General features: G+C 37.4%; 1 protein-coding gene across 10 annotated transcripts in view; it reads left to right on the forward strand.

Moving 5' to 3' along the window:
* LOC101168616 (rap1 GTPase-activating protein 1) overlaps window positions 1-25,470 on the forward strand; it is a 127,127-nt gene that overhangs the window by 97,051 nt on the left and 4,606 nt on the right. For 2 of the 10 annotated variants that reach the window (XR_002290225.1, XR_002290226.1), the window contains exons 1-18: window positions 7,118-7,554; window positions 9,024-9,059; window positions 10,212-10,259; window positions 12,243-12,281; window positions 12,683-12,868; window positions 13,437-13,540; window positions 16,445-16,523; window positions 16,606-16,659; window positions 16,744-16,827; window positions 16,913-17,013; window positions 17,331-17,460; window positions 19,716-19,871; window positions 19,971-20,042; window positions 20,138-20,224; window positions 21,232-21,375; window positions 23,436-23,567; window positions 24,609-24,686; window positions 25,319-25,428. Coding sequence is in view for 3 of the 10 variants with exons in the window: in XM_020703258.1 (XP_020558917.1) it covers window positions 7,459-7,554; window positions 9,024-9,059; window positions 10,212-10,259; window positions 12,243-12,281; window positions 12,683-12,868; window positions 13,437-13,540; window positions 16,445-16,523; window positions 16,606-16,659; window positions 16,744-16,827; window positions 16,913-17,013; window positions 17,331-17,460; window positions 19,716-19,871; window positions 19,971-20,042; window positions 20,138-20,224; window positions 21,232-21,375; window positions 23,436-23,567; window positions 24,609-24,686; window positions 25,319-25,428 (1,736 nt within the window). In the remaining 7 variants the exon portion in view is untranslated. Of the gene's footprint in view, window positions 1-7,100; window positions 7,555-9,023; window positions 9,060-10,211; window positions 10,260-12,242; window positions 12,282-12,682; window positions 12,869-13,436; window positions 13,541-16,444; window positions 16,524-16,605; window positions 16,660-16,743; window positions 16,828-16,912; window positions 17,014-17,330; window positions 17,461-19,715; window positions 19,872-19,970; window positions 20,043-20,137; window positions 20,225-21,231; window positions 21,376-23,435; window positions 23,568-24,276; window positions 24,299-24,608; window positions 24,687-25,318; window positions 25,429-25,470 lie in introns of those variants that run through there. The other 8 variants (XM_020703258.1, XM_020703259.2, XR_002290229.2 and 5 more) reach the window with 6 other exon arrangements.

Raw genomic sequence — 25,470 nt, forward strand, 5'->3', positions numbered from 1 at the left:
TTTTTACACTTGGTGGAAACACAATTTGCAGGAGCTAATATAGATACAGAGAAATGCATGCAGGACAAGCAGAATGTGGAACCTTGTTTATGGTTTTTGTCACATTTACTTCATTGGATTTTTCTTCTGTTTCTTGCTCTATTTCTTGGCTTTCCTGTCATGTTCTCTCCTCGGTTGAACTACCTTTTGTCATTTCTATTGCAGTTTATTACACACTCCATCTGAGATGCTTCAGCCACCTTGTGTTTACCTCTTTCTTTCAGTGCATTCAAGTGTCCGGCGTCATGTGTGCTTTTTTCTTCCTTCTTTTAGTTTTGAATTAGTAATGTTTGTATTCATAGATACATCCCTATATATATTTTGGGTGAAAAAAAACTCTCTCACTCTCCATGGTGGTTTCTCACCGAAGCTTGGGTCCTCTACCAGAGGCCTGGGGGCTTGAGGGTCCTGCACAGTATCTTAGCTGTTCCTAACACTGTGCTTTTCTGGACTGAGAGGTCTGAGGTCTTTCCAGGAATCTGCTGTAGCCACTCATCCAGCTTGGGGGATACTGCCCTGAGTGCTCCAATTACCACAGACACCACTGTCACCATCACCTGCTTTCTCCAGTTCTCTGAGTCCCTGGAGTTTCTTCAGTTTCTCGTGTTCCTTCTTCCTGATGTTCCCATCACTTGGTACTGCCACATCCACCACAACGGCTTTCCTTTGTTCTTTATCCACCACTACAATGTCTGTTTGGTTCACCATTACAGTCTTGTGACTCTGGATCTGGAAGTCCCACAGGATCTTTGCTCTCTCATTCTCTACCACTTTTGGAGGTGTTTACTTTGACCCCTGTTTTACAAAAAGAGATTAATCAAGTGAAAAAGCCTGTGGTTTACAGGTAATGTCCTGACTGAGTGTTGTTCCAGCATATTTTTTGCAGTTTCTGTGCATATTCTGTGGCTAAGCGCAAATAAAAAGAATTCTTAGCAAGCATCACCATGTGTAGTATTGCCCTTCAGTGCTCCTGCATAACATTTTACTGTCAGACTTTACTGTCAGACAAAATATGGTGGTATTTTGTTGCTATGAAAGCATATCAGACAAATAAAATGAATTTTAAAAATATATACTTTACCAAAAAAAAGTAATGTTTCCAAATTAAACTACATTAAAAAGTTGCAATAATTCTTTATATATATACATTTTTAAATTAACCTTTAGATGCTATATATACTGCATTTTATTCTAAATTTAATCAAATGTATCATTTACATTCATGTTTAAGATGCTTTAGTCTTTAGTGATTTGACAAATACAACTAACAGAAGGATTAACAATTGTATTTTATTTTATTTTTGTATTTAACCTTTATGTAACCAGGAAAGTCCCTGTGAGAATAAAAATCTATTTTCCAAGAGAGTCCTGGTCAAGAGGGGGCACATTTCAACACAAAAAATACATATAAACAAAGGTATTTAAAATCACACAAACCATGAAAAGCAGTTGGACATTATTGTAGCAGTCTTTAATGCTTTGAGCTTGTTCTTAAAAACATTTAGACAAAAGTTCAGTTAGTTTCCAGTCTTTCTGCAGCATATTCCAAGCAAAAGGAGCAGAGTGAATGAAGGCTTTTTCCCCAAAAAAATGGAACAGAAAGCAACAAATGGTCTTTTGATTTTAGGAGTAAGATTCCACACTTCTTGTGATTAAAGAACAAATGTAAGGAGGCAGTAATCCAAGCAAGGCCTTGTAAATAAAAGTGTACAAATGTCTCTGCCCCCTAGTGGCTTGAGAAGGCCATGGTACTCTTGAAACAAGTCATAATGATGCATGGTAGATCTAAAGTTCGTAATGAAATTTTCAGGGAAGCATGATACATGATGACAATCGTTTGGAGACATGAAGATGAGGCATTCATATACAGAGCATCATCATAATCCAGCACAGATTAAAAAAAAAGTTGCAACAACAAGACGCTTATTTACTTCAAAAGAAAAATACAACTATTTCGGAAAAAAAGCCAAGATAAACTTTAAGGTTTTTTTTTACAAGTTGTTCTATGTAAGGTTTAAAGCTGAGAGAGTCATCAATCCAGACACCAAGGTACTTGTACTCGTGAAACTACCTCCATAACATTTCCATTTAACCCTTGTGCTATCCTAGGCACTTTAACATTGGGAGTTGGGTCATCTAGACCCACTAGACAGTGCTCTGAACCTTTTTTCTTCAATGATTTGTGATCTTCACTGGTGTCCATGGATTACATGAAATCTTTTCACCTTTATTCAACTTTGTCATGGTAGGGAGAACACGTCAATGTAAGGGTGGGGTCATTTAAGATAGCACAAGGGTTATGGTGGACACCATTGGAATTGTTTCAGGGACCTTCTTGGAGTTTGAGAACAACATTAGCTTAGTCTTGTCAGCATTGATAACTAATTTTAACTGAATAAGTGACTGCTGGACAGTAACAAAAGCTTTCTGCAGGGTTGAGATGATCCATAACAGTAAATAAGTGTCAATAAGTGTCATCATCATAAACATGCAGATTAGCATCAGAGACATTTTGACCCAAGTCACTGATGTACAAAATACAGTAAATAATAGGGGGCCCTGTAGCACCCCCTTTGGATAGTAACAATTTTAGAACAGAGACCTTGTTATTCAGGTATTCTGAGAACCACGCAACTGCATGCCCTGATAATCCAAGGCTGAGTAATCCGCTTTTTAAAAACAGCATGATCAACGGTGTCAAAAGCTTTTGAGAAATCTATAAGTTTTTATCAGGTGCCACAGTTATGTCCTTTATCACCCTCATAGTAGCTGTGCTGGTACTGTACAATAAAACATAATACACATTTACATTTACTTTTAACATTTAATGTTGTATTTAAAAATCAGATTCACTATAAGTTTAAATATACACATATAAAGCTCTACATTTGTATTTTTATTTAATTTTTAGAATTATACTGGAATTTCAAATTTAATATTTAAGGTTTACATTTTCACATTAGTATTACATATTTGCTTGGTATGTATTTAATTTATATGTAGCTTCTAAACCAAAATGCTTTAACTGACAAATTTAATAGCCCATCCGAATATAATGTCTTTTACTTTATTTTATTTTATTATTACGTATAACTTATTTTAAGTCATAATAGTGTGTATAGGTGTAGATTCTTCTTCTTGTTAAATGTTATTACTTTTGTATTTCTGAACATTTTATACACCCTTTCATTCTTTTTGCATATTGATGTTGTTGTTGTTTTTTTTGCAATGATCTGCTGTAGCAATTGAATTTCCCCAACGTGGGATCAATAAAGAATATCTTATCTTATCTTATCTTATCTTATCTTATCTTATCTTATCTTATCTTATCGTATCGTATCGTATCGTATCGTATCGTATCGTATCGTATCGTATCGTATCGTATCGTATCGTATCGTAATACTTTATTGCCAAACCTTTTTGACTTTATTGGGATTAGATTGTGACACATTCTGGCTAAATTTGATAAAACTGACAGTTAAACCAGTTTAAAGCCAATTTAATGTAACCATTCATTACATTTAGTTATGACACTTTAAGAGGACGTCAGCCTTTTTTTTCCTATTCTAATTGTATATTTTGTGTAAAAAAATTTTTTTTAGAAATAATGTTACAAAAACATTACATTTTTTACCTGTAGTTTTAGTAATGGATTTTCACTAGCAGCTTAATACAACAGAAAGGGGGGTAAAACACTTCCTAAAAGCTTTTTTGAAATGATGTAACTCAACATAGGGTGTGGACCAGTACTTGAATATAGAAAGGATGTTGAATAAAAGCATAAACTGTCCAGAAGAAGGTTTACCTGAGCCTTTGTTCCCTGAAAAGTACACTGTAAACATACAATACTAAACAGACACACATATATTTAATGTTTTTTCATGTGCCACTGATTCAGCTTCAATAATTTTTATGAAAAGTCTAATGTAAACTGTTTTGTTTCATTTTTTTAAACCAACAGATTTCAATTTATTTCTCTGGCTGAGAACCAGGGCTTTTTTTTCTGTGAGTTTTATTTTGGAATTTAAGTTGAACAATTTATGCAGGACTTTATATTCGAGGCTGCACTACACTAAGTATCAATGGAGAACCTTTGCGTGGGAAATTTGGAATAGAGTTGTGTTTGTGAAACATTGCAGAAGTTCTGTAAAAAACTTTACTCTGCGGTTTGTACACTCAGTCTAAAGTTCCCAAAATTACACATCAAAGGTATTCAGAGGAGGGCCATTTAATGCTCATTTAAAACCAAAAATTAATTTTAGATCAATTTAAACCAAAGGGAATAATTTCTTCTCAGAATCAATTCAAATAGTTTATCTTTAACTTTATATTTTGTAATATTGCAACTTTACAGCATTCTCTCTTTAATGCAAAACAATAAAAAAACTTAATTCTCGCAATTGAAAACAGATAAAGTTTTCAGTAAAATTAATTCATAAGTTTCCATTTTATTTTTTTTTATTTTTTTTTTAACTTGTCCTGTCTAACATCTGAGCAGACAGATGAGAGCTGAAAGCCTCTTGTGTTGGACATATTTTACTGTTACAATAGGGGTTATGAAATGTTTGATACAATAGGTGTATATTTAAATAAACCCTTTTTTAATTTAGGCTAAACTTTGTTCATCTTACTCAAATCTGTAACAGTCTTTTATTGGATCGGACGGAAAAGAAAAAAAGGGAAGAAGAAAGAAGGATGACTGGGGGCTAGGAGGGGGATTAAAAAGGAGGGGGGGTAGAACCGTGAAGCAGCATAAGGCAACAAGTTGCTGGATGTTTATATTCATTACAGTAAGGTCTAAAAGTAATATAAATCCAAAAGGGGCGGGGCATGTCCACACACACACATACAAATGCCACAAACATACCTGTTCCATTTTCTTTTAAATAAAATATAAATTGTCTTTCTTGGTTGTTAGTTGAGATGGACCATCAAATTGTCCCTTTTCTAGTCATGGCAGATCCCACAAATGTCTGTCAATAAGTCTGTCAATCACATCTCTGTGTGTGAGCCTTTGTAAATTGTTTGCAGTTTAAATAAAGTTGGTTTTTGAAACAAAAGGTAAATGACATGCACCTTTATGCAGCTAAAACTGAGCAAAAAGTATTAAATTGTGGCCTAAACCCACAGTTGGTAAGGACGATGAGATCCACTTACATCTTTGTTTTCCTCGTCCTCACCATTTTTGTTGCACTGGTAAGGTTAGGGTTGTGAGTGTCTGTAGCAGGAGATAGTGTAAACAGATGGATGATGGGAAATGGAGCTAGGCTTACACCATGCCAACAGTCCTGCCTAAAAGTCAGAGGCAAATTTCTGATAAACTACTGCTGCTCTGCAGACATTATGTCCTAGAAAATGACACAGGTTTTTTGATTTTGGCTGAAAGTGGAATAATCATAATTAAAAGACCACTGGGGACACTTTTACAATAGCTCTTGAGATGATCGGAATGGAACTTTGTATGAACTGGGTTCTAGATTTATAGAAAAAACTGCTTTGTTTTTCTTACATGAAGCTTGTATTGGTACTACAGTGTAGCCCAGAAGAAGACGAAAAATGGGCAAGATTAAAAAGAAATATGGTCTATATCAGCTTATGTAAAATACTATAGGTACGGCTCAGTTCTTTCATTTTCTGGCTCTTAGTCTCGCCTGTGCTGAAACACGATCACCTCAAAAGGTTTACGATTGTGAAGTCCCACAAAACCGTCAATGACTTGCAGTTATTAAAAGTTTTTGTGTTTGTTATCTCTTCTCATTAGCTCACCGCACACGTCAGTGAGTAAAATCAAGCACAATTGTTCAAAAGCATGTTGGCTCTCCCCAACAGCTCAAGCTGAAACGTCGCACTCAGCAACATAGCTTTGTAATCATTATGCTTAGCACAGCTGAAACAATGGTGGCTCTTGTGTTGTGTGAAACCAGCAATTAATGCCTCCCACTTATTTGCAGCCATAAAATGGCAACACTTGCTTCTTATTAAAGTATATAATTAGCAAAGTTTTGTTTCCAGAAATATCCTAAGATGCCTGTTTGGCATTCAACTAAAGCCTGTCCGGGCGTGAACAAAAGGCTCTGCAGTGATGAAAGTAAAACCTCAAATTGAGTTTAAGTGCTCGGTCCTTTTCTAGTGCAGTGTCACACCACTGCAAATCACAGATTGTGCTTTTCATCTCCACTACGTGTCCACTTCCTTTGTGCAAAAACAGTTTTCCTCCAGGGAAATCAATGTAGGCTGTTAGTCGTGTTTATTTTCTATTGCCAAATGAAAAATGCTGAACGTAACACATCCATCCTGATCTATCCTGCTGAAAGCTCTGACCTAAAGTAGGTCAGTGGTGGTAACTGATGTTAAAAGAATATCTAGCGATGGATAGATGTTATAGAAAAACACCCTCTTTTTCATCTCACACTGCCTCCCTTGTCTTATTAATTTATCTGTTCCTTTAGTGTCTTTCCCTTTCTTGTATCATTCTTGACTTTCAGAGGTGCTGTGGTGGACCACCATCATAGTTTTTATTATCTGCTATGTGAAATTAGGCTCCAGTTGTTCTCACTCGCAGAATCTCCCCTGGCGAAAGTCAAACTCATTGAGGTTTCACATTGCTGTTTTATTTAAAAGGACAACGTTCTATGAAGAATTGCTAATGCACTTCTGTGTAAAGATCCCCAGTGCGCACATCCCTCTATTTTACCTCTGCTATCACCCACTTTGTGTTTGCAAAGAACTGGCACTAAAAGTAAAGTTGCAAAATTATGTTCGTGGTTGTATGAAAATAGCATCATATAACGAGCTGCTCCTAATCAGCAGGTTTGATCTGTAGAAGCACTCTGCATGTTTCTGGCCCACTTCTTAACGTGTGCTGTGTTGTAGTCATGTGTGGTATTTTTAGGTTTTCGACAACAATTTCAGCAGAAGAAATTACCAGAACTGTTTTGAGAAGCTGGATGTTTCTGTGAAGGAGATGTGGGAGACAAAAAATTAAAGAGAAGGGGAACTGGATAGTTTAATGTAAGATGAGAGAAGGGGAAAAAAGCAGAACTGTGTATTTTCACTTGTGTCCTCATAAAAGGGTGTGTGTGATTGCATCAAAAAGAGAAGATAGCTCTGAAGTGTGCACAGGGAGGGGAGCAACATTGTACCTCCTCCATCCTGTTTCCTGCAGAACAGCTGTGTGTCAACGGGAAGGGGGTGACGGATGGGGGTTTTAAAAAGGAAAAGAAGATGAACACATGATCTCACTTTAAACATAGATGTGTGCAGTCGGATGGACAGCTATCAAGTTTTCTCTCTAAGTTTACTGCCTGAGCGGCTCTGAGTGTCAAGTGTCACTGTCAATCTCGCTTTTGTCCGTGTGGCTGACAGTGACATCAACACCCTCGCTGGTGTCAGCTCGCTTGTATCTGTGCTTGTGGAAAGATGACTGAGCTCAGGATGTTGAAAAATGCTTTATTGGATGGACTTATTGTCGGTCCGTACAGTAAGTCTTTTCGCAAGAGACGATGCTTCAGTGATGTAAGTATTTTATAGGTTTGCTGGATTTTGTTGCCTCTTAAACTCGTAAGTTCTCTTGTGTGTTCTTAAAGAATACTTGTAAAATACTGTTGAAGATGTTTGTATTTAGAGATGCAACCATAAATCTTGAGTTCATAGGGTCTTGCAGATTATTCCTCTTTTTCAACTCCAAAATAGTTTCGGTTTAGTCTAAGCTGTTTTCTGATGTTTTTCTGAAGTCACTGGGGCAGTATCCCTTTCAATAGCATATGCTGCTAGTTATTTTCACATTCGCAATAGACTGAGGCTGCACCTTTGGCCCTATGAGATCAGGTGTGTGTGCCTTTATGTAGACGGTGCACATTTAAGCCAAAAATTATGTCTAAGCTCTTATTGAATGCTTAAATGAAAGGTGACAGCACTGCTTCAAGTTTAAAAGAAAAGAAAAAGAAGTCCAGTTGTTGTCTGTTTGGACTGCTGTGACCTGGCTTACTGAGAATCTGCAGAGACGTTCTAGGACATGCAAGTGAAAATGTTGATATGCATGTGTTTGCTCTCCCGTGGTTGGGTGTGCATATGTGTTTTTGAGAGCCTGCAGGGCCCCTCAGTAAATTTAAGCCGTCATGTGGAAACATCAACTTGGCACAGCAGTCCAGTTGTGTTACATGGTGAACCGATGATGCGCCCCACAATGTGCACTGTTGTCAGGGTTGTAGTAGTACTCCATCGCAGGTTAAAGATGCTTAAAGTCCTGACTGTGGCCCCTGCAGATCAAAGGGTCACGCTTCGGGGCATTTTGTTTTTCTTAAAGTGATACAGGTTTCTCTGTTAATTGAGCAAACATTGCTAAAGAGATGAACTTTGGAGATATTTTAGTAAAGGTGTAATTCAACTAGACTGTTAAGAGCTGAGCTTTTATCACACCAACTGAGCATGTTGATTACAAAACAGCGAGATTTCACCATAAATGAAACGAAACTGTGCTGCCAGACTTTATGTCCTATAATGAAACTTCTATTCTTTTAGATTCTGTCAGCTCATTTCTTGGCAGTGGGTAAGGTAAAATTTAGGATTACATCACAGTTCTTTATATGGAAATGTGTTTGCCAGATAATTCAGCTTCTGCGCATTTAGATGAAAAGTTGGCTTTAGGAACAGAGAAGCACCATAGTGCTTTGAGTCTCATTTCCACCCCCAAAGAGATACCTCTTTACTGTTTGTCTCGAATCTTCGTGGATAGTAGTGAGGGCAGTCCTGGAGCTTAAGTGAGACTTAGAGATCAGTGTCAAGTGAGGAGAGGCATCCTCTGGAGAGAAGGACGTGTGTTTAGAAGTGTGGGAGATTCCTAAAGAAGGTTCTTGTTAGCTTTTTAACAAGAAAAAAACAAACAAAAAACATGGCTAGGATTTGCAGAATAAAAAAAAATACCATCAAAACTCATGCTGGTAATTCAACCCATTGTTTTTGGATCTGTCACCTCTCTTCACCAGACCTCAGACCTGTTTGCCATGATCGAGAGGATGCAGGTACTGTGAAATCCCTGCATTACATTTTCACCGCTCAACCTTAATCTGCGTCTTTTCTGACACACCGATAAGAATGATTTCTGATTTTTTTTGGTCTTCTTCTCAAATTATTTCCTTTTTTTGACTCTGCAATTCCTTTACCTTTCTCCTGCAGTTTATGTGTGCTTAGCCACAGCCAATGCATTCATACGTAAATAAATATCTCTATTATTGCTTTGTTATCTGCAGCTTCAGTCTGTCTCCAGCTCTTGCATCAGAACTTGCGCGCTGAGCAGAACCGTTGTCTTTCAGGGCTAATAAAGGAGTAATGTATGGGTCATCACCACATGTATTTTCTGAATCCTCAGGTCAATCTAAAATTCTTCTTTTTTTTTTGCTACTGTTACACCATCGCACTCTGACCATGTAAAATGGCTTCAAAAGCATAATGGAAAAAAAGACAGCAAAGTTTAAGTAGAGAAGCTTTCTTAAAACTGTATTGCACCCCTTTGAATTGTGGAAATAATTCAGCAATTTGAAAAAATACAGGGTTGGGGGCGACTTTGATAATCTTTTATGGAGCTATCTGTTAATGAACAAAAAAAATCATGGCTGCTCAAAAAGAAAAAGGAAAAAAATCAAGTGCAGTCTTTCATATTCTGTACTAAAAAGCCAAAAGAAATATGATCAGTAAAAGATAGCATCACGCAAATAACTTTCAATCTTTTATACTTTCAACTTTTGTAAAAGAAAAAAAAGAAACGGTTCCAGTTTTAAATTGAAGTAGGTTTACATCAGCAGAATAAGAACAGATTTTATCTCTAAAAAGTTCTACTTTTGCACATTTAGGAATGTGATTCTGCACAATGTTTTGAGGGAAATCTGAGGCTCCCCTTTTCTTTTGTTTTTTCTTTTTCTTTTTCTGCTTTTGATACGTCCTTCCTTTATATTTTCTCTTGCTGTGACTGACCTGTGAAACAGACCAAGCTTACACAATCATGTAATATTCCCATGAAGAATTTTCAGGAAGTATACTGCTACACCATAAATGTCATGGCTCTTGACAGCTAAACAGGCGTCTGAATATGTGGCTTTGTGTACCTGTGAACAGACCGTGCAGATAGTTCACCTGTGTCATCTCGAGCTTGTCATTTTTTCTCTTCCTCTCCACAGGGTTGCAGAATGGATGAGCAAAGATGCCCGTTCCCTCCTCCCCTCAAGGTGAGTCACAAATCCTCACAACTCCTTGTAAAGCACAAGTCGAGTGAAGCATCTGGACTGGCAGAGTTGTAAACCCTGTCTTATCAGCTGTCGGGCAGGCTGTGTGCCGCTCACTGAGTAACTAAGAGTAAGTAAAAATAAGTAACAACCTCAGTAAAACTGGCCATTTATGCATTGAGTACAGCCAATTCTTAAATTGAGGTCCAGACAGTTTCAGGTGTAGTCTGAAAGAATCAATAAGAAGCGATCTGATTGGTTTGGATTTGATTACTGTGTAATTTTGGAGCATTTTTGAATACAATAAATAAATAACTGAAAAAAATGGCAAAATGGTAAAGTAGTTCTCAGTGATGTGGACCGTAAATTGGACTTTTGTCCTGTTGACTATTACAGCAATCTAAAAGAAGGGATGATGATATGCCACTATGGCAGAGCCAATTTCTCTGCCGTTCTGCTAAAGCTTAGGGGTTTGCCTTCAAACACTTTGCTGCAGAGGGGCACTGATGCTGTGAAACTAGGCTGAGGTGTTGAAGCGTGCTGTTCATCTGTGGTGCTGGAAGGTTGTAACATTTTCCACAAAGAAAAAAAAAAATGTTTTGCACAACTCTTTGCGTTAGCACTAAAAATAGAGAGATTCTGCAAGAAAACATATGCAAACGTGTCAGCAGCCAGACATGTAGATTAATCATTTAAACAGTATCCTAAAGGCAGTGCTGGGCTTAGGCTGTAGTGCATAAAAGCTGAAAGTCAGGCGTTCAATAATTTAATATTAGACATTACCTTTTAAGAAATGTTATCACACTGTTAATTATGTCAACTGGTTCTCACTTTAGTTTTATAGAGGAATTTTTTTTTTTTTCCGTTTTATAATCAATCAAAAAGCCTTCAACTTTCTCTGACCTTGAATGACCCCATGCTGATTTCAGCTCTGTTTGAACAATGTCAGAAATAGATAAGCACATTATTTACAAGGGATGCCACAATTCATGGTTTAAAAGGGAACTGTGTGTTACACAAATGATCTGAATCATGGTGTAAGTGAATCGTTGCACTCCTATTATTTTTTTCCATGTTGTTGGTCCTTAATGTAAACTTAGGCTGCAAAAAATGAATCATTTCAGTGGAAGTTATAAAAAATAATAAACAACTAGTAGCTTGTGTAGCACTTGTGCTGAACTTTTTATGGTTGAATTGGTTAAGCTTTGTTTGAACAATAATACCGACTGATTTGATTGTGAAATGTAGTGCTATTGCTTTTGTTTCCGGTACATTTATGCGTGGGAACCTTGGAGATCCTCTGACTTCTCTTTTTTTTGTGTACCTTCATGTCATAAACTGTAAAACAGTGTTGCATGCAGGCAAATAGCTATAACGGAGCACATCTTCTCGATGCAATGGTTTAGAAGACAAGAAGAAGTCAAATCTAAATGACTGCGTGACACTGTTTGTGGAGGGAAAAATAAGGAACACTTGCATAACCCTCATAAAAAAAGTGAGATAGTGGTTTGAGGCGGTGAAAAACCAGACTGGTGTTTTTTAAATAACACTGCTGTGTTAAAAGTAAGCTAAAGATCACTTTTCCTTAGTAAAAAGAAAGGTCCTTGATCTCATCTTATGTCAATACTGAGAGGTTTTAGCACTTATACATTAGTCGTTAAAAAAATACATGGGTTTTGCCAATGTACTCGCTAGCTTTAATGGCTTTTAGAAAAGTTACATAATCTCAACAGGAGGGAGCCTTAGGAAACTGTTTCTTAATTCTAAAATGTACTGAAAGAACTGTGAGTGTCATCTGGAAATCAAATCACTGTGAAACTGTCAGATTTGAAGCATTAGATGATTAGACTGAAACAGGCTGAATTAAACATGTGGTCACAATCCCTGTGCTCCTTTTCAATGTACGGCAGCTAAATTAAAAAAACTAAGTAAAAAGATTTTTTTTCTTGTAATAAGGGGACTCACGTTTCTTTCCTCCACTTGCAGACAGAAGAGGACTACATCCCTTATCCCAGCGTTCATGAGGTACATATGCAGACATTCTCTTTATTTGCACAAACTGCACCCGTCAAACAAAACGAAAACTATCAGGGATGTGTCAAATACCTACAAATTGTACTAGGGTAAAAGTAGCTTTAATTCAACATATTTCTAAGTTGATGAAAATAGCATTTTTGAGTAAGCGTTAAAAAAAATATATGTGGCAAAAACATTATTCTTAGCCTCTCTTTTTCTTTTTCATTGTCCGCTTTGGATACATCCTTCCTTTATATTTCCTCCTACTGTGACTCACCTGTGAACCAGTCAACCAAACGTATACATTTTAAATAAGAAAACAGGATATTTTTCAAATAAATTAAAAGGACAGTTGAGAGTTTCACATTTCACAAAAAAGGTGATTTGAAACTCGAATTTCTTGTTGTCAGGTTTTGGGGCGCCGGAGTCCTTTTCCCCTTATCCTGCTGCCTCAGTTTGGAGGTTACTGGATTGAAGGAACCAATCACGAGCCTAAAGACCCAATAGAGGCCGATCAACCTACCTGTCCTGCCTCCCACATCAAGCTAGAGACAAACAGTACTGCTAAGCTCTACAGAAAAAATTTCATGGGCAAGGTAAGATTGTAGAAAGGCTTCTTGATGTCTCTTTTATATATACATATATATATATATAAATGCAGTTTTCTTTATATCATCATAAATATGAATGCAAACTGGAAAAAAGGCACATCTTACCCCTGCCTTGAACTTTTGTTTTGAATATGCAGAAAAACTGGTTTTAAAAGTATATTTCATTAATAGATCATTCATGTTATGTAAGAAGACATTTTAATCTTTTGTTAAAGTATTTTTTTTCTTTCACATTCTTAATTTCTTTTTTTCGTGAGGGGAGGATGTAGAAGGTTTTATGACCAGTTTTGATGTTTGTACTATGTATCCCTAAAAAAACAAAGTAAATGCAAAATGAATAGATACATTAGAAATTTAAAGCCTCAACCTATTTTGAGATATAATTTTTTTGTGACAGGAAATCATTTTTTGAAAATTTGCAGAAATTAATGTATGTTTGATTCATTGAACTGCTTTTGTTCTGAATACTTTGCACTACTAAAGTGTTGTAATAGGTTAATTTTGGGCCAGTTGCTACATGAATAGTCATCTGTTTTCTGTGTGTCTATCCTAGGAACACTTTAATTACTACACCATGGATGCTGCCCTGGGTCACTTGGTCTTTTCAGTGAAGTATGATGTCATTGGTGATCAAGAGCATCTGCGCTTAATGCTACGGTACAGCATTGTTTTTTATGTTATCTCTGACCTGCTTTCTGTTGCATTTACTCTTCTGCAATGCTGTGGCAAGGCTAGCCCTTCTAGGATGTCTCTGACAACACCTTTAGTTTCTGGGTTTGTTTTTACAACTTGGCCTAACTTGAACTGTCCTCACAAAGCATTTTGATCACACACCCAAACAATGTCTCCCACAGCTACATTCCTTTAAAGTTAAGGCAGACTTTGGGATTGGGGCCCGCTAGTTGACTCCAAGCCCTCCAAACTTTGATACCTGTTTTTGCATCTCATTAAATGTTTTATAAGGGTACTTGTTGAAGTCAAATGTCCTCATGTCACTACTCTGAAAGGATCTGCATTGTGTTACTTTTCACTTTTATTCTTTTTCTATGCATTTAAATGCAACAATAAGTAAAGCAAAGATTGATTTCGTTTTTTAATGCATTACATTTTTTGTTTTATTTTTTGTTTTGTTTTTTAATTATTTTGAAATTCAAATATTTTTCTTTACTTACTGTACACATATGATCGATTTGGTCACTGGTAAATTGTAAATGTCTAAATCACAGTAAAGAATATGTAATGCCTTTGGTAAAATGCAGTCAACGAGGAGTAAATTCCACCCGCCCCTAGCTGTTTTTTCTTTTTTGTTCTTTTTGTAAATATGTGCTTTACAAAACAAAGTGCCTGTTAGAAATTTGAACTGCTGAAATCATCCACTTGGAAAAATGTGCCCTGAAACACTTGCGTAATACTCTCTGTAAAATAAAACTAACTTCAATCTGCGTGGTGTGGTAAAAATATTCAAAACTCCTGTGATGAACGGTCACTTTAAACAGAGGTGTCAAAAAGTATGTAGCCGTCAGGGCGCTTTCCATCTGCGCAGGGTAAGTGTAATGCCTCCTACTCACCACTGCCTCAAGCTCGCTCCCTAAAAGCCCCCGCTCCATCACACTCTGCCAGAGACAGACAAGGGGGAGGGAGGTCAGAGCTCAGTGCACTAAATAACCTGTGAGTTAATTTTAGCACCTGAAAGACTCCTCTTCAAATTTTAATATCGGCACTCTCTCTTTGTAATGGATCTTCAGAATGGATGAGAGTAAAATGAGGTAACTGGGCTTGCAGCATTTATCACATGGTGATGGTTTCTAGTTTGCGGGTACAGCCCACAAGTGCCTCAGCCCGTGTATTAACACGCACTGACAGTCAACTTTTTTTTTTTTTAATTACCTCCATGATAGATTGTAATAACTCTGTATTACGCAAATACAGATGCATATATTAACACGAATGGCTCCGCTCCGGCCCCGTCTTTGAATTTTCACTTCCATATTTAGCACATTAAACAGTGCAACAAGGTTAAAGAGACAAATTAAGAGCCTGAAATTCTATAAATTTGATGAAAACCACTTTAATTAATAAGTGATGTATAATGTAATCACATTAGTGGCCTGTAGCCCTGAAAGTATGCTGGCAGTAAGAAGTATGTCACATGCACATGTTTCAAAGCTCTCATAAATCTGGTTTTAGGGGAAAAAATCCTCTTGTTTTAGGCTTTGCAAATAGTGAAAGTCTAGCAGTTAAAGCCAATTTGGAGATTACACTGTGATTTATAGTGTGTTGCTCTGACAATGAGGGATTGGAAAAGCTTTGCAGTTTCTGTTAACCAAACGTCAAGGTTTTAGGAAGATGAGATAACTACAGGTTTTAAACAGGAATAGTAAAATTATATTATACCAAAAAAACAAACAAAAAAGCTAAAACAATTACAAAATTTTAAGAAAAGGCAAAAGTAGTTGAACATAACTAAGATAATACTTATAACTGTGCTTATAAGTAAATACGTTTATTATTTTTTTATACTGTTAACAATTGTTGCATCTTATGTCCTACTGTGCTGCATCTATTGCTTCATTATATAATGCTAAGTCAGTTTGCTGCACCTTAATTTTAAACTGTAATGATTTCAATCTTATTCTGTCATTTCATATTTTTTTCATCTTTTGTGACGTCTGCTGTTGACCTCTTGACCAGGTCACCCTTCCAATAGAGATATGGATCTCAGTGGGATTTTTACCTGGTTAAATCAAGGTTACTACCACTAATAAGTTTGATACACATGACAGGAGGTTTTAATGTGGCATCTTCATGATTATGCTACAAAAACAGGCCCCTTAGAAATAAGTCAAAAACTCCTACCCGACTGTCAGATTTTCTTTAAATAAGCAAAGAAAATAATCCTTATGGGGTAAGAAAATGGTCTTACCAAGAATTCTTATTTTAAGAAAAATAACTAGTCCTTAAGACATGTTTCCACAAACTAAGATTATTTTACGATTGAAAAACGTTCTTGATCAAATTACTTTTTTCCCTGCTATACACAAAAGCAGACACATTTTCTTGACTACAAGTTTTCCAGAAAGAAACTATCACAAATGCATATGTTTCTTTAACCTAAATTAAATAATGCGCCATATTTTCTGTTTAAACGCTGTGCTAACTTCTAGATGAAGTTCTCATTTAGTATGTTTTGTCTCTTCCCCCAAAGAATTGCAACTATGTACATAGTTTAATATTTAGGCCAATTGTTTCTCAGTCAAGCTATTGTATGTTGTTTAGTTGATTTGACAATTGAAAATGAGCAGCAATAGTTATATATTCATTGTGATCTTTGAGTTTCCATCTCCATAAAAAAAGAAAACAAACTTTTTCACCTAGTCCATTTCAGTGATATCGTAATTAAAACTATCAAGTGTAAAGACAATTAGGATCTCACAGCTTCACACGTCTGCAGGGAACATTCATTTGAGTGGGCAGCTTTCTTTAATGAGATACAACGGGATGACACTGAAAAAGGAGTGGTTTCAATTAAAAACAGATTTATTTTGTCCTTCTTTTTTTTAGCACAAAGCTAAAAACATATCATGACGTGATTCCCATTTCCTGCCTTACCGAATTCCCCAATGTGGTCCAGATGGCCAAGGTAAGACATCACACTAAATACCATTCAAAGTTGTCTGACTGTATTTTAAATGTGTCCTAATACTTTTTTGTCTTTCTTGCAGCTTGTTTGTGAAGAAGTTAATGTAGATCGCTTTTACCCTGTCCTCTACCCAAAGGTAAGCACGTTTTCTTTTTTTCTCCTACCAACAGTCATCTGTCAACTCTGCCTGACTGGATGCTTCCTGTTCTTTTATCATCAGGCATCAAGGCTCATTGTCACCTTTGATGAACATGTAATCAGCAACAACTTTAAGTTTGGAGTCATTTATCAAAAGTTTGGGCAGGTGACTGCGCCTCAGAGATACTGCAGCTAATCTTGGCTTTTTGAAGTCATAAGTCCTGAGAACGATTTTTATTTTTTACTTGCAGACATCAGAGGAGGAGCTCTTTGGAAACATGGAGGAAAGTCCCGCCTTTGTTGAGTTCTTGGAGTTTCTCGGAAAGAAAATTGAGCTTCATGATTTTAAAGGGTATGGACACTTAAAACTTTTATTTTATTCTAATAAAGGGACTTTATATGTTGTGTCCTCGTTTTAAATTAATCCTATTAAGAGTATTACAGGGTGTCTTTACATTTGAACTGGCATTGTAATTAAGTGAGCATATAAAGCACTCCCATAATGGAGGTAAACTCTGACAGTGATGATCCACCAATAGCATTTTTTTTATTCTTTTTGTGCCCTTGTCCTCTTCCTGTCCTCCCATCCTAGGTTTTCACTGTATTGTCCTTCTTTTGTCCACTTTCCCGCAACTGCTAATAAATCCGTGTTTCTCCTTCATCTCCCAGTTTTCGGGGTGGCTTGGATGTCGCTCATGGTCAGACGGGGACAGAATCTGTCTACACAAATTTTCACAATAAGGAGATTATGTTTCATGTGTCCACCAAACTGCCTTACACAGAAGGAGACTCCCAGCAGGTACAAAGACTTTGATTTTTTTTTTTTTTTTAGCAATGCAGCACTGTTTGACAATTTCAAACATTTTTAAAAAAACAATTACAATCTTTGGTTAACTTGATTTGATACATTTCAAAAAGTTTAAAAGGAAAAAATGAAATCATTCTAAAAGCTTTAAATAAAATTATTGATTTGATTTGAAGTTTACTTTTTGATATTTTGCTATAAAAATGTGCAGAATCCTGAACTGTATTTGTAATAGTTCAAAGTTGTAAAATGCTTGTTTTTTTTGTTGTTTTTTTTGCAAATACATTTTGTACAACTGTGTGATCCGTTCAAGGTCTTTAAGTTTACTATAAACTTTCATCTCTCAATGTCACGCTGCTTTGGGCCTCAGCTACTCTCCAGTGGACTGGACTGGTTTGAACTTTGTTACCACAGTAACCCTCTTTATTGCCAAGACATGGAAACAAACAGAAGACATAAACATCACCCACATGGGATGATTCACTAGGGAGCGTGGAAAAGGCACCAGGGTACACACATAATAACATATCGAGATCAAAACACTGACTTCATCTGAAGTGACCTGACAGAGTCTGTCCATATTTGAAAGGTCGTGTGGTGATAGCAGATGCCAAGCTTGTCAGTCCAACGCTGCGCTTGCAGAGTTTGTGTCAAACTGTCCTCGCTGATGATGCAGCCTAAAAGTGCATCTGTTCTTCAGCTAAGATCAGAGAACTTCTGGGTTAAATATTAATTAAATCTCACCTCAAAGTAACCTGTCTGCTCTGAATTTACAGGAATGTACCTCGTCATCAGTGTTCTCCCTTAACCCCTGACAGTCTAATAATGAATAAAAAATGAATTACACAGATCTCTGATAGGGTATGAACAATGTTTCCAGTTTTTCCCTTTAATTTTCTCTAGCCATTGCCTCTTACAGTGACTCTTTATTTTAATGATTACTTCAGTATGACAGCATATTATGTTAACAAATGTTAACAAATAAAGTGGATCAGGAATGTTACATTTAATTTAACTTAAATTAACTATAATATATTTTTGTTCAGAAACCTTTCTGACAAATCTTTGTCGATTAAGACTTCATCAAAATTCAAAAGAACGCCAGATGGTTGATTGTTCTCGAGTCAACAAGCAGAATGTCTGTGACACAAAGAAGCTTCAAAGTGACTATGCTGTTAATAAACAAGTAAAAAGCATTATCATTTCTTAGTCACACTGTAAATATTTGCGTTGTTTGCTCCATGCTCCTCACTGGTAACGTGGATATTTTCCTGAAGCGCTAGCTAACACTGGGGCTTATGTCTCAATGTGTGAAGCTGCTCAGTTTATGGGTGTCAAACTGTGTAAATGGACTCTGAAAGATAATTAGTGGCAGCACCTTTGAAGTGTCAAAGGGAGCATTTTGTTAAAATTAACAACCTGCTCTGAACGAACTAAATGCATTTGTTTAGCTCAATTTATCCTGTCATTTTTAGATTGAGTTGAATCATTATAGGTCACAACTTTATTTAGATTGAAGTTGTTTTCATACAATAAGATATTGTCTGATTCTCTCTATATAAGAAGCAAATACTGTCAAATTCTTTTGTATGCATAAAGCCTAGATGAGCTTTCATAATTAGAATTTACTGTAAGATGCAAAAAAAAAGGTAACAGCATAAATTCCTATTTCAGCACAAGAAGACGGTGTCCCCGATGCTGAGCAACACAGGACTGCTCAGAGGAGCTGCACGCATAAAAAATTAATAGCACGGTCACTCCGTCCCCCAAGTTCCTTGGTGTCCTTTTGGCAACTCAAAGCTTTCTGGCAACTGAGAAAAATGTAGTCATGATGACAGTCAGCCATCTGTGCGATCGCCACAAGCTTCTGGTTCAACTTTGCAGTGACTTCACTGATGTTAAGATCCATCTATTAAAATCTTAGCATCCCTAATTCATGCACTAAATTCACGTGAAACAAATGGTACCCGTGGTTGTAAAATGTGTATCTTAAATTATTGGCAAAACAGCATGAAAAAACCGTGAAAATTCTACAAAAAAATATTGTTTTTTTTATCTAAAACTTGATTTTGTTTTCTAAAAACTGAAGAATTCTCCACCCCTCTGCTAACACTGTCCTGTTTACTTCCTGTCACTGTTTAAGAGCAAGTCCTGAGACTTTTTTGAAGACAGACTTGTGTTTGTGCTGCCCCAGTTAGTCATTTGAGATGTTTCTGCTGTTGCTAGCTTTCTTTATCTGTGCTCCACAGCTGCAGAGAAAGAGACACATAGGCAACGACATTGTGGCCATCGTGTTCCAGGAGGAAAACACTCCTTTTGTACCTGACATGATCCAGTCCAATTTCCTGCATGCGTATGTTGTAGTGCAGGTGGAGAATGCCTGTTCGGACAACGTCACCTATAAGGTAGGTTTTTCGCAGAGTAAATATTCCTTTGGAGAAATTCTAAATGGTCCGTGTTTTTCCCTTCTGAAGAGTTTTGTTGTATTCCTGCTTTTTATCCAGGTTTCTGTGACTGCAAGGGATGATGTACCTTTCTTTGGTCCTGCTCTACCTGACCCTGCCATTTTCAAAAAGGTCCGTAGTCAAACAAGTAGGAAAGGAGATCCCTTGAACGCAGCAGACATTCCAGACTTTCAGTCCCTCATCCTTTATGTGTTCGTCTTCCTCAGGGTCCAGAGTTCCGTGAGTTTCTCTTCACCAAGCTCATTAATGCAGAATATGCCTGCTACAAGGCTGAGAAGTTTGCCAAACTGGAGGTGAGGAGTACACAAAATGAGACGTTGCCTTGGAAGTTTACACTTTATCACATTTTTTTTGATGTATGCTTAATTAAGTGACAGCACAGTTCTACAGATGTCCCAGACTTTTATAGACAACCTCATCAATTATTCTAAACTGTAATGCAGGAGACGGTCGGGCAGTATAATTGTAGTTTTATAAAGAAAATTTTTTGCTTATTTGTTTGTTTTAACTCTGCGAAACAAACAGATTAAAACCGAGTGCCTCTTGGGTTGGAAAGATCGTCACAACCAGTGTTGTACGCTTTTGGACTCACGAGTTGTTTATTAATGAAAGCCTTTTAACCCCTTAACACCTGAATTTATTTCCAATTAGGAACAAAAACATTTTAATCATATTTTGTTTTTTAATTAGATGCTAAATTAAGTTGAAATAGTTAATTTGACCACAGCACATGAATAGATGGAACTTCAGGTTTGTCACAAATTTGCAAGGAGTAACCATTGTGGCTGATTGAAGTGTTTTTGCATCAAACCAAAATTCTCAAATATTCATCAAGTTATCAATAAGTATTGACACATTTTTATCTTAGCACAAATTACCTTTGGTTGTACAATTTTTCCAAGATTGCCGTTTGCTGATGCTGATGCAAAAATGCTTAATATGGCGTCAACGGGTTAAGTATTTAAGAATAAATCAATCTTTTAATAATGATGTCAATGTATTGTCTTTTAAACTGTTGAGAGTGAACGGGATGTTTTGGAGTGGTATGTATTGGAGAGATGGAAAGGGGTAGAAGGAAGGGGAACTGCAAAAAGACTTAAAAACAGGGAAATAATAATAAAAGATGGATTAGCAGAAAGGGTAAAAAATGTTGCACATTGTGCACAAACACAAATCTACACACTCAAGCGTTCACACAAACCCACATTACTGCATATAGCTATTGATTGCAGAAACCTTCCTACCCACATCTATACAGACCCACCCAAAACATAGGACTGAGTGATTTTGTTGTTGTCAGGAGCGCACGCGCGCTGCACTGTTAGAAACTCTGTACGAGGAGCTGCACATCAACAGTCAGTCCATGATGGGCCTGGGTGGAGACGAAGATAAGCTGGAGAACGGGGGCGGAGGAGGAGGCGGCGGCTTCTTTGAATCCTTCAAGGTACAGCATCATGCCTCATTCGGTGCAGCACACAGCTAATCTGCACCTCCACATGCATGAGAGAGAACGGTGACGAGTGCAAAAACTTTTTTTAGGATACTTTTCTTTCTCCCCCCTGTCACTTGGCTGGGATTCTGGGTATTCACACATGAGAAAACAAAGCGTAGAAAATTTGCAGTATCTCAAAGGACCAGTCCTGTGGCATTTGCTGTTCTTACTCAGCAGTGATGGCTGAACTCGGGTGTTTTCAATCAGTGGCACACTTTTGAGGCTGCCGAGTGTCCTGTTGCGGATGAATGGCACTTTGCGATGACTGAGAGTGCTCCATCAATGACCATTAAGGCGCTGGAGTGAAGCTCAGCTGGGGATGCACAGCAGTTGGAACTGTAATGGTGTGCGCCTGATGAACGGTTTAATGACCTCTCATTACTGATCTGATGATGCAGTTTGTTCAATTCACCGTGGGTGCCATTCCTTCACATTTTTCTCTGACATTCACACGTTTTTTGCCTCTTTAATTTTGTATATCTCTACAACTTGAGAAAATAAAAATTCTCTTCTCTTGTGCTGCTATCACTGTGGACCCATCCCTCTTCCATACCTGCAGAAAAAAGAAAAAAAACCTACCTCTGCATAATGTGCTCTACCTCATCTTTTTCACTGTCAAATACCAGCTCGCTGCCTTTCTCTCTCTTTCACACCTCCACAAATTTCATCTGCAAATATTTCCTGCTCTCTCTGTCTCTCTGTACTGCAGTATAAGTTTGTACATTTCTCTTTATGTCTTTGTGTTGGTCTTCTTCGCCACATCATTCTCTGCCAAAAACACTGTACTAACGAACAAAGAACACATTATTACAGGAGATATTTAAACGCACTTATTACATGTTTTATACTTTTTACAAAATATGTGGGTTCATTATTCTCTATCCAAACTCCACAGTATCTCCTTGTCATGTCTTTTGCATAGATTTTTCACTCAGCCAGCTGACCTGTGCTGCTGCTGCTGCGTGTTCAAAAAGTCTGCAAACTGTTTTTTTAAATTTATGCACACACTATTTAAATAAACAAAAAGACATTTCTTACAAAGTAAGATTTTGACTTAAGACTTTATGGGTAAAATATATTAGAAATTATTTGTAAGATTCAACTAAACCTTTTCTGCTGCTTAGTGGTTTTCAAAGTGTCATCAGGCATATCATTACACCATGTCATCCTTTCCTGGACAAAACCTAAATCCAAATGCAGAAGTACTAAACCTGCGTGTACTATGAGAAGCTTGTGCAGCAGTTTGTAAGAGTACACTGATTGTAGTATTGTTACTTTCTAACATGGTTGTGAAGAAATCCTGTTTGCAAAGTTGCTTGGTGGAATTTGCTTGAGCTATGATCATTTATGATTAGGTTTCTTAAAAGAGTTTCAATATGAGGTCTACACTTTGACTCATAGGAACGCTTGGAAATATATACATTTTTTGCTATAAATCTCTAGGTTGTTATCAGGTTAATGTCCAGATTGATACTCCCATTTATATGGCTCCTATATGGTTCTGAATCTGACTTACGTAAATGCTTGTCTGGATTGGACCGGCGACATGTCCAGCGTTCCTTCGCACAACAGTAGAACGGGATAGACTCTGACGACCCTGTGACTCCGGAAGGGATCAAGTGGGTTTAGGAGATGGATGTATAGATAGTTTCATGTGTATCATTAGTTGTTGTGATGTCTTGTTTTTGGTACTTAGTAATGCAAACCTAAATTCCTCAGACTAGTAAAGAGCCCAAAGTTCGCCTCCTAAGTCTGCTAGTTTTCAAACCAATGAAGCATGTTTGATTGGCATCACAAGGCTGCTTCAGATTCCTTTCTGTTTTATGCAATGCTTCTGCATTTTTTGAAGTTTTTCCTTAAAAAGCAAACCACAGTGTACACGCTGACATCGGTATTGGACCAGGTGGGGTTTTTTCTCACAAAGAAAAGGGAGAGCAGGTCGGTGTGTTGCGTTTCCACGCCACAGAGGGTAGACTCCCTGACTGACGGTATCTCCTCATTTTTCTCTGTAGCGGGTCATCCGCAGCAGAAGCCAGTCTATGGACGCCATGGGCCTCAGTAACAAGAAGTCAAACACAGTCTCCACTAGTCACAGTGGCAGCTTTACCAACAATCCCGCAGAGAGCCCCAAAACCACAGGGATTGTAAGTAGCCCATTTCGGTTCACGTAATGCCCTAACGCATACATTTAGTGTGCAAAGGATAAATATAATGCAAAAATAGCACCATCACAGATGACCACTCTTGGCACGTTAAAGCACTTCATGTCAACATCAGAGTGCTCACTTTCATTTCTGACATTTTAAAATTGCTCTTGCTTTGTAGAAAAAGATCTTTCACTTCCATTTACGTCTCATGATGTTCCTCTTAATAGCCATTCTCTTGATTGTGATTGGGGGGGGGGGTACATTTTCCAGCATTTATTCTATTTGCTTTTATGGAAACACTTGGTTTGACTGCACAGAGTGACAGACAACTAAAAGCAATCTCTTCTTGTTTAACAAATGGTTTCCTGATCTGCAAAAGATGAACAATTGTCAGTCCCAGTCCAGTCTCTAGCCTCAAACTCTAAGTGAACTCAGACTAGAAGCTGTATGACTACCCAGACTCCCTCCCTCCATGCTATGACTGTTTCCTCCGGCAAAAGCCGTGAAGTCTTTATGCAGCTTTGTGCATGTGTGGCTGTGGAATATGCATGGCACGACTTTCCTGTACTTTTTGTGTCTTTATAAGAACAGGTTTTTATTTATTTATTTTTGGGGGGAAAATCACATGTTGCAAAGGTTGTTTCTGAGTGGTGTACCTGGTTTGTGTCAGACCCATTTTCCCTTCTCTTTCCTCTGAATGCATCAGCAAACATACTTGTACCCCTCAGGTCAGAAACTGTCAACCCCCCCTCCCCTGCATTGGTTCCCCCCCCCGTCCTCTCCTGTGTTGGACCCCAACCTCTTTTAGATGTTTTCAGCTTTTTTACTTGTGTGTACTGTATTGCGCTTTTCTCTTTTTTTTTCATGATGTATTTGCCTTTTTGAAGCTGTTTTTCACCATGCTATTTAAATTCTCGGTGCTAAATGCATGAATTCTTATGATGTGTATTTTCTTTCTTTTCCTCCCCTCCTGTTGCTTTTTCAATCTATCATCTCCCCCCTCTCTCTGCTCTCCCCGCCCCATCTTGTGTGGCTCAGTCATTGCTTGTCCCAGGGAAAAGTCCCAGTAAATATGGACGCCGAGGCAGTGCCATAGGGATAGGAACAATAGAAGAGGTCCATACATTCTCCCTATTCACTATTTTTGTCTTTTTCATTTAATTCTCCTTTCATAATTGTACATGTATTGACAGTATTTGCACTGGATTTAAACATGCTTTTTTAGTAGACATAATTTTGTGTTTATTGTATTCATGTAGACATTCATATCGACAAACATTGCAGGTTTGCTTACTGTGGCTAATCAGAGATCCTTGTTTGACAGATTTTTTTTTCTATAAATCACTGCAATGTTTGTAAATTTGTTTATGTTTTCTGTCTATTTGCTTTCCATCTAAGCTTTATGTACAGACTTTATTTGACACACTCAAACCAATTAACTGAATTTCCTCCTACTAGGACTTTATCATTTTGTAGAACAGCACAATTTTGCAATATTAGAGATTTAATTCATTTATGCACATATTTCCAAAACAATAAAATAAAATTGTCATAAACAAACTACTCAAGCTTTTTAACAACACATTACCGTACCCTGTGTCTTCTTACCTAAAGATTCTTCTGTTTATAAATCGTTAGCAACATGTTCCTAGTAGCCTCCTTTGCCGTGTAGTATGAAGATTGCGATGTCAGATATATGTCATCCCCCAAAATGTGTGTCTTACTTTCCTCTCCCTACCTGCTGTTAGTCATTGATCATTCCTGGGAAAAGCCCTACCAGGAAAAAGTCTGGGCCCTTCAGCTCCCGCCGCAGCAGTGCCATCGGCATCGAGAACATTCAGGAGGTCCAAGAGAGAAGGTGAGAGGACAGAGCTGAGCTGGTCAGCAGGGAGTGGGCAGT

The sequence above is a fragment of the Oryzias latipes genome, chromosome 5 (assembly GCF_002234675.1).
Source record: "Oryzias latipes chromosome 5, ASM223467v1".
Classification (NCBI taxonomy): domain Eukaryota; kingdom Metazoa; phylum Chordata; class Actinopteri; order Beloniformes; family Adrianichthyidae; genus Oryzias; species Oryzias latipes.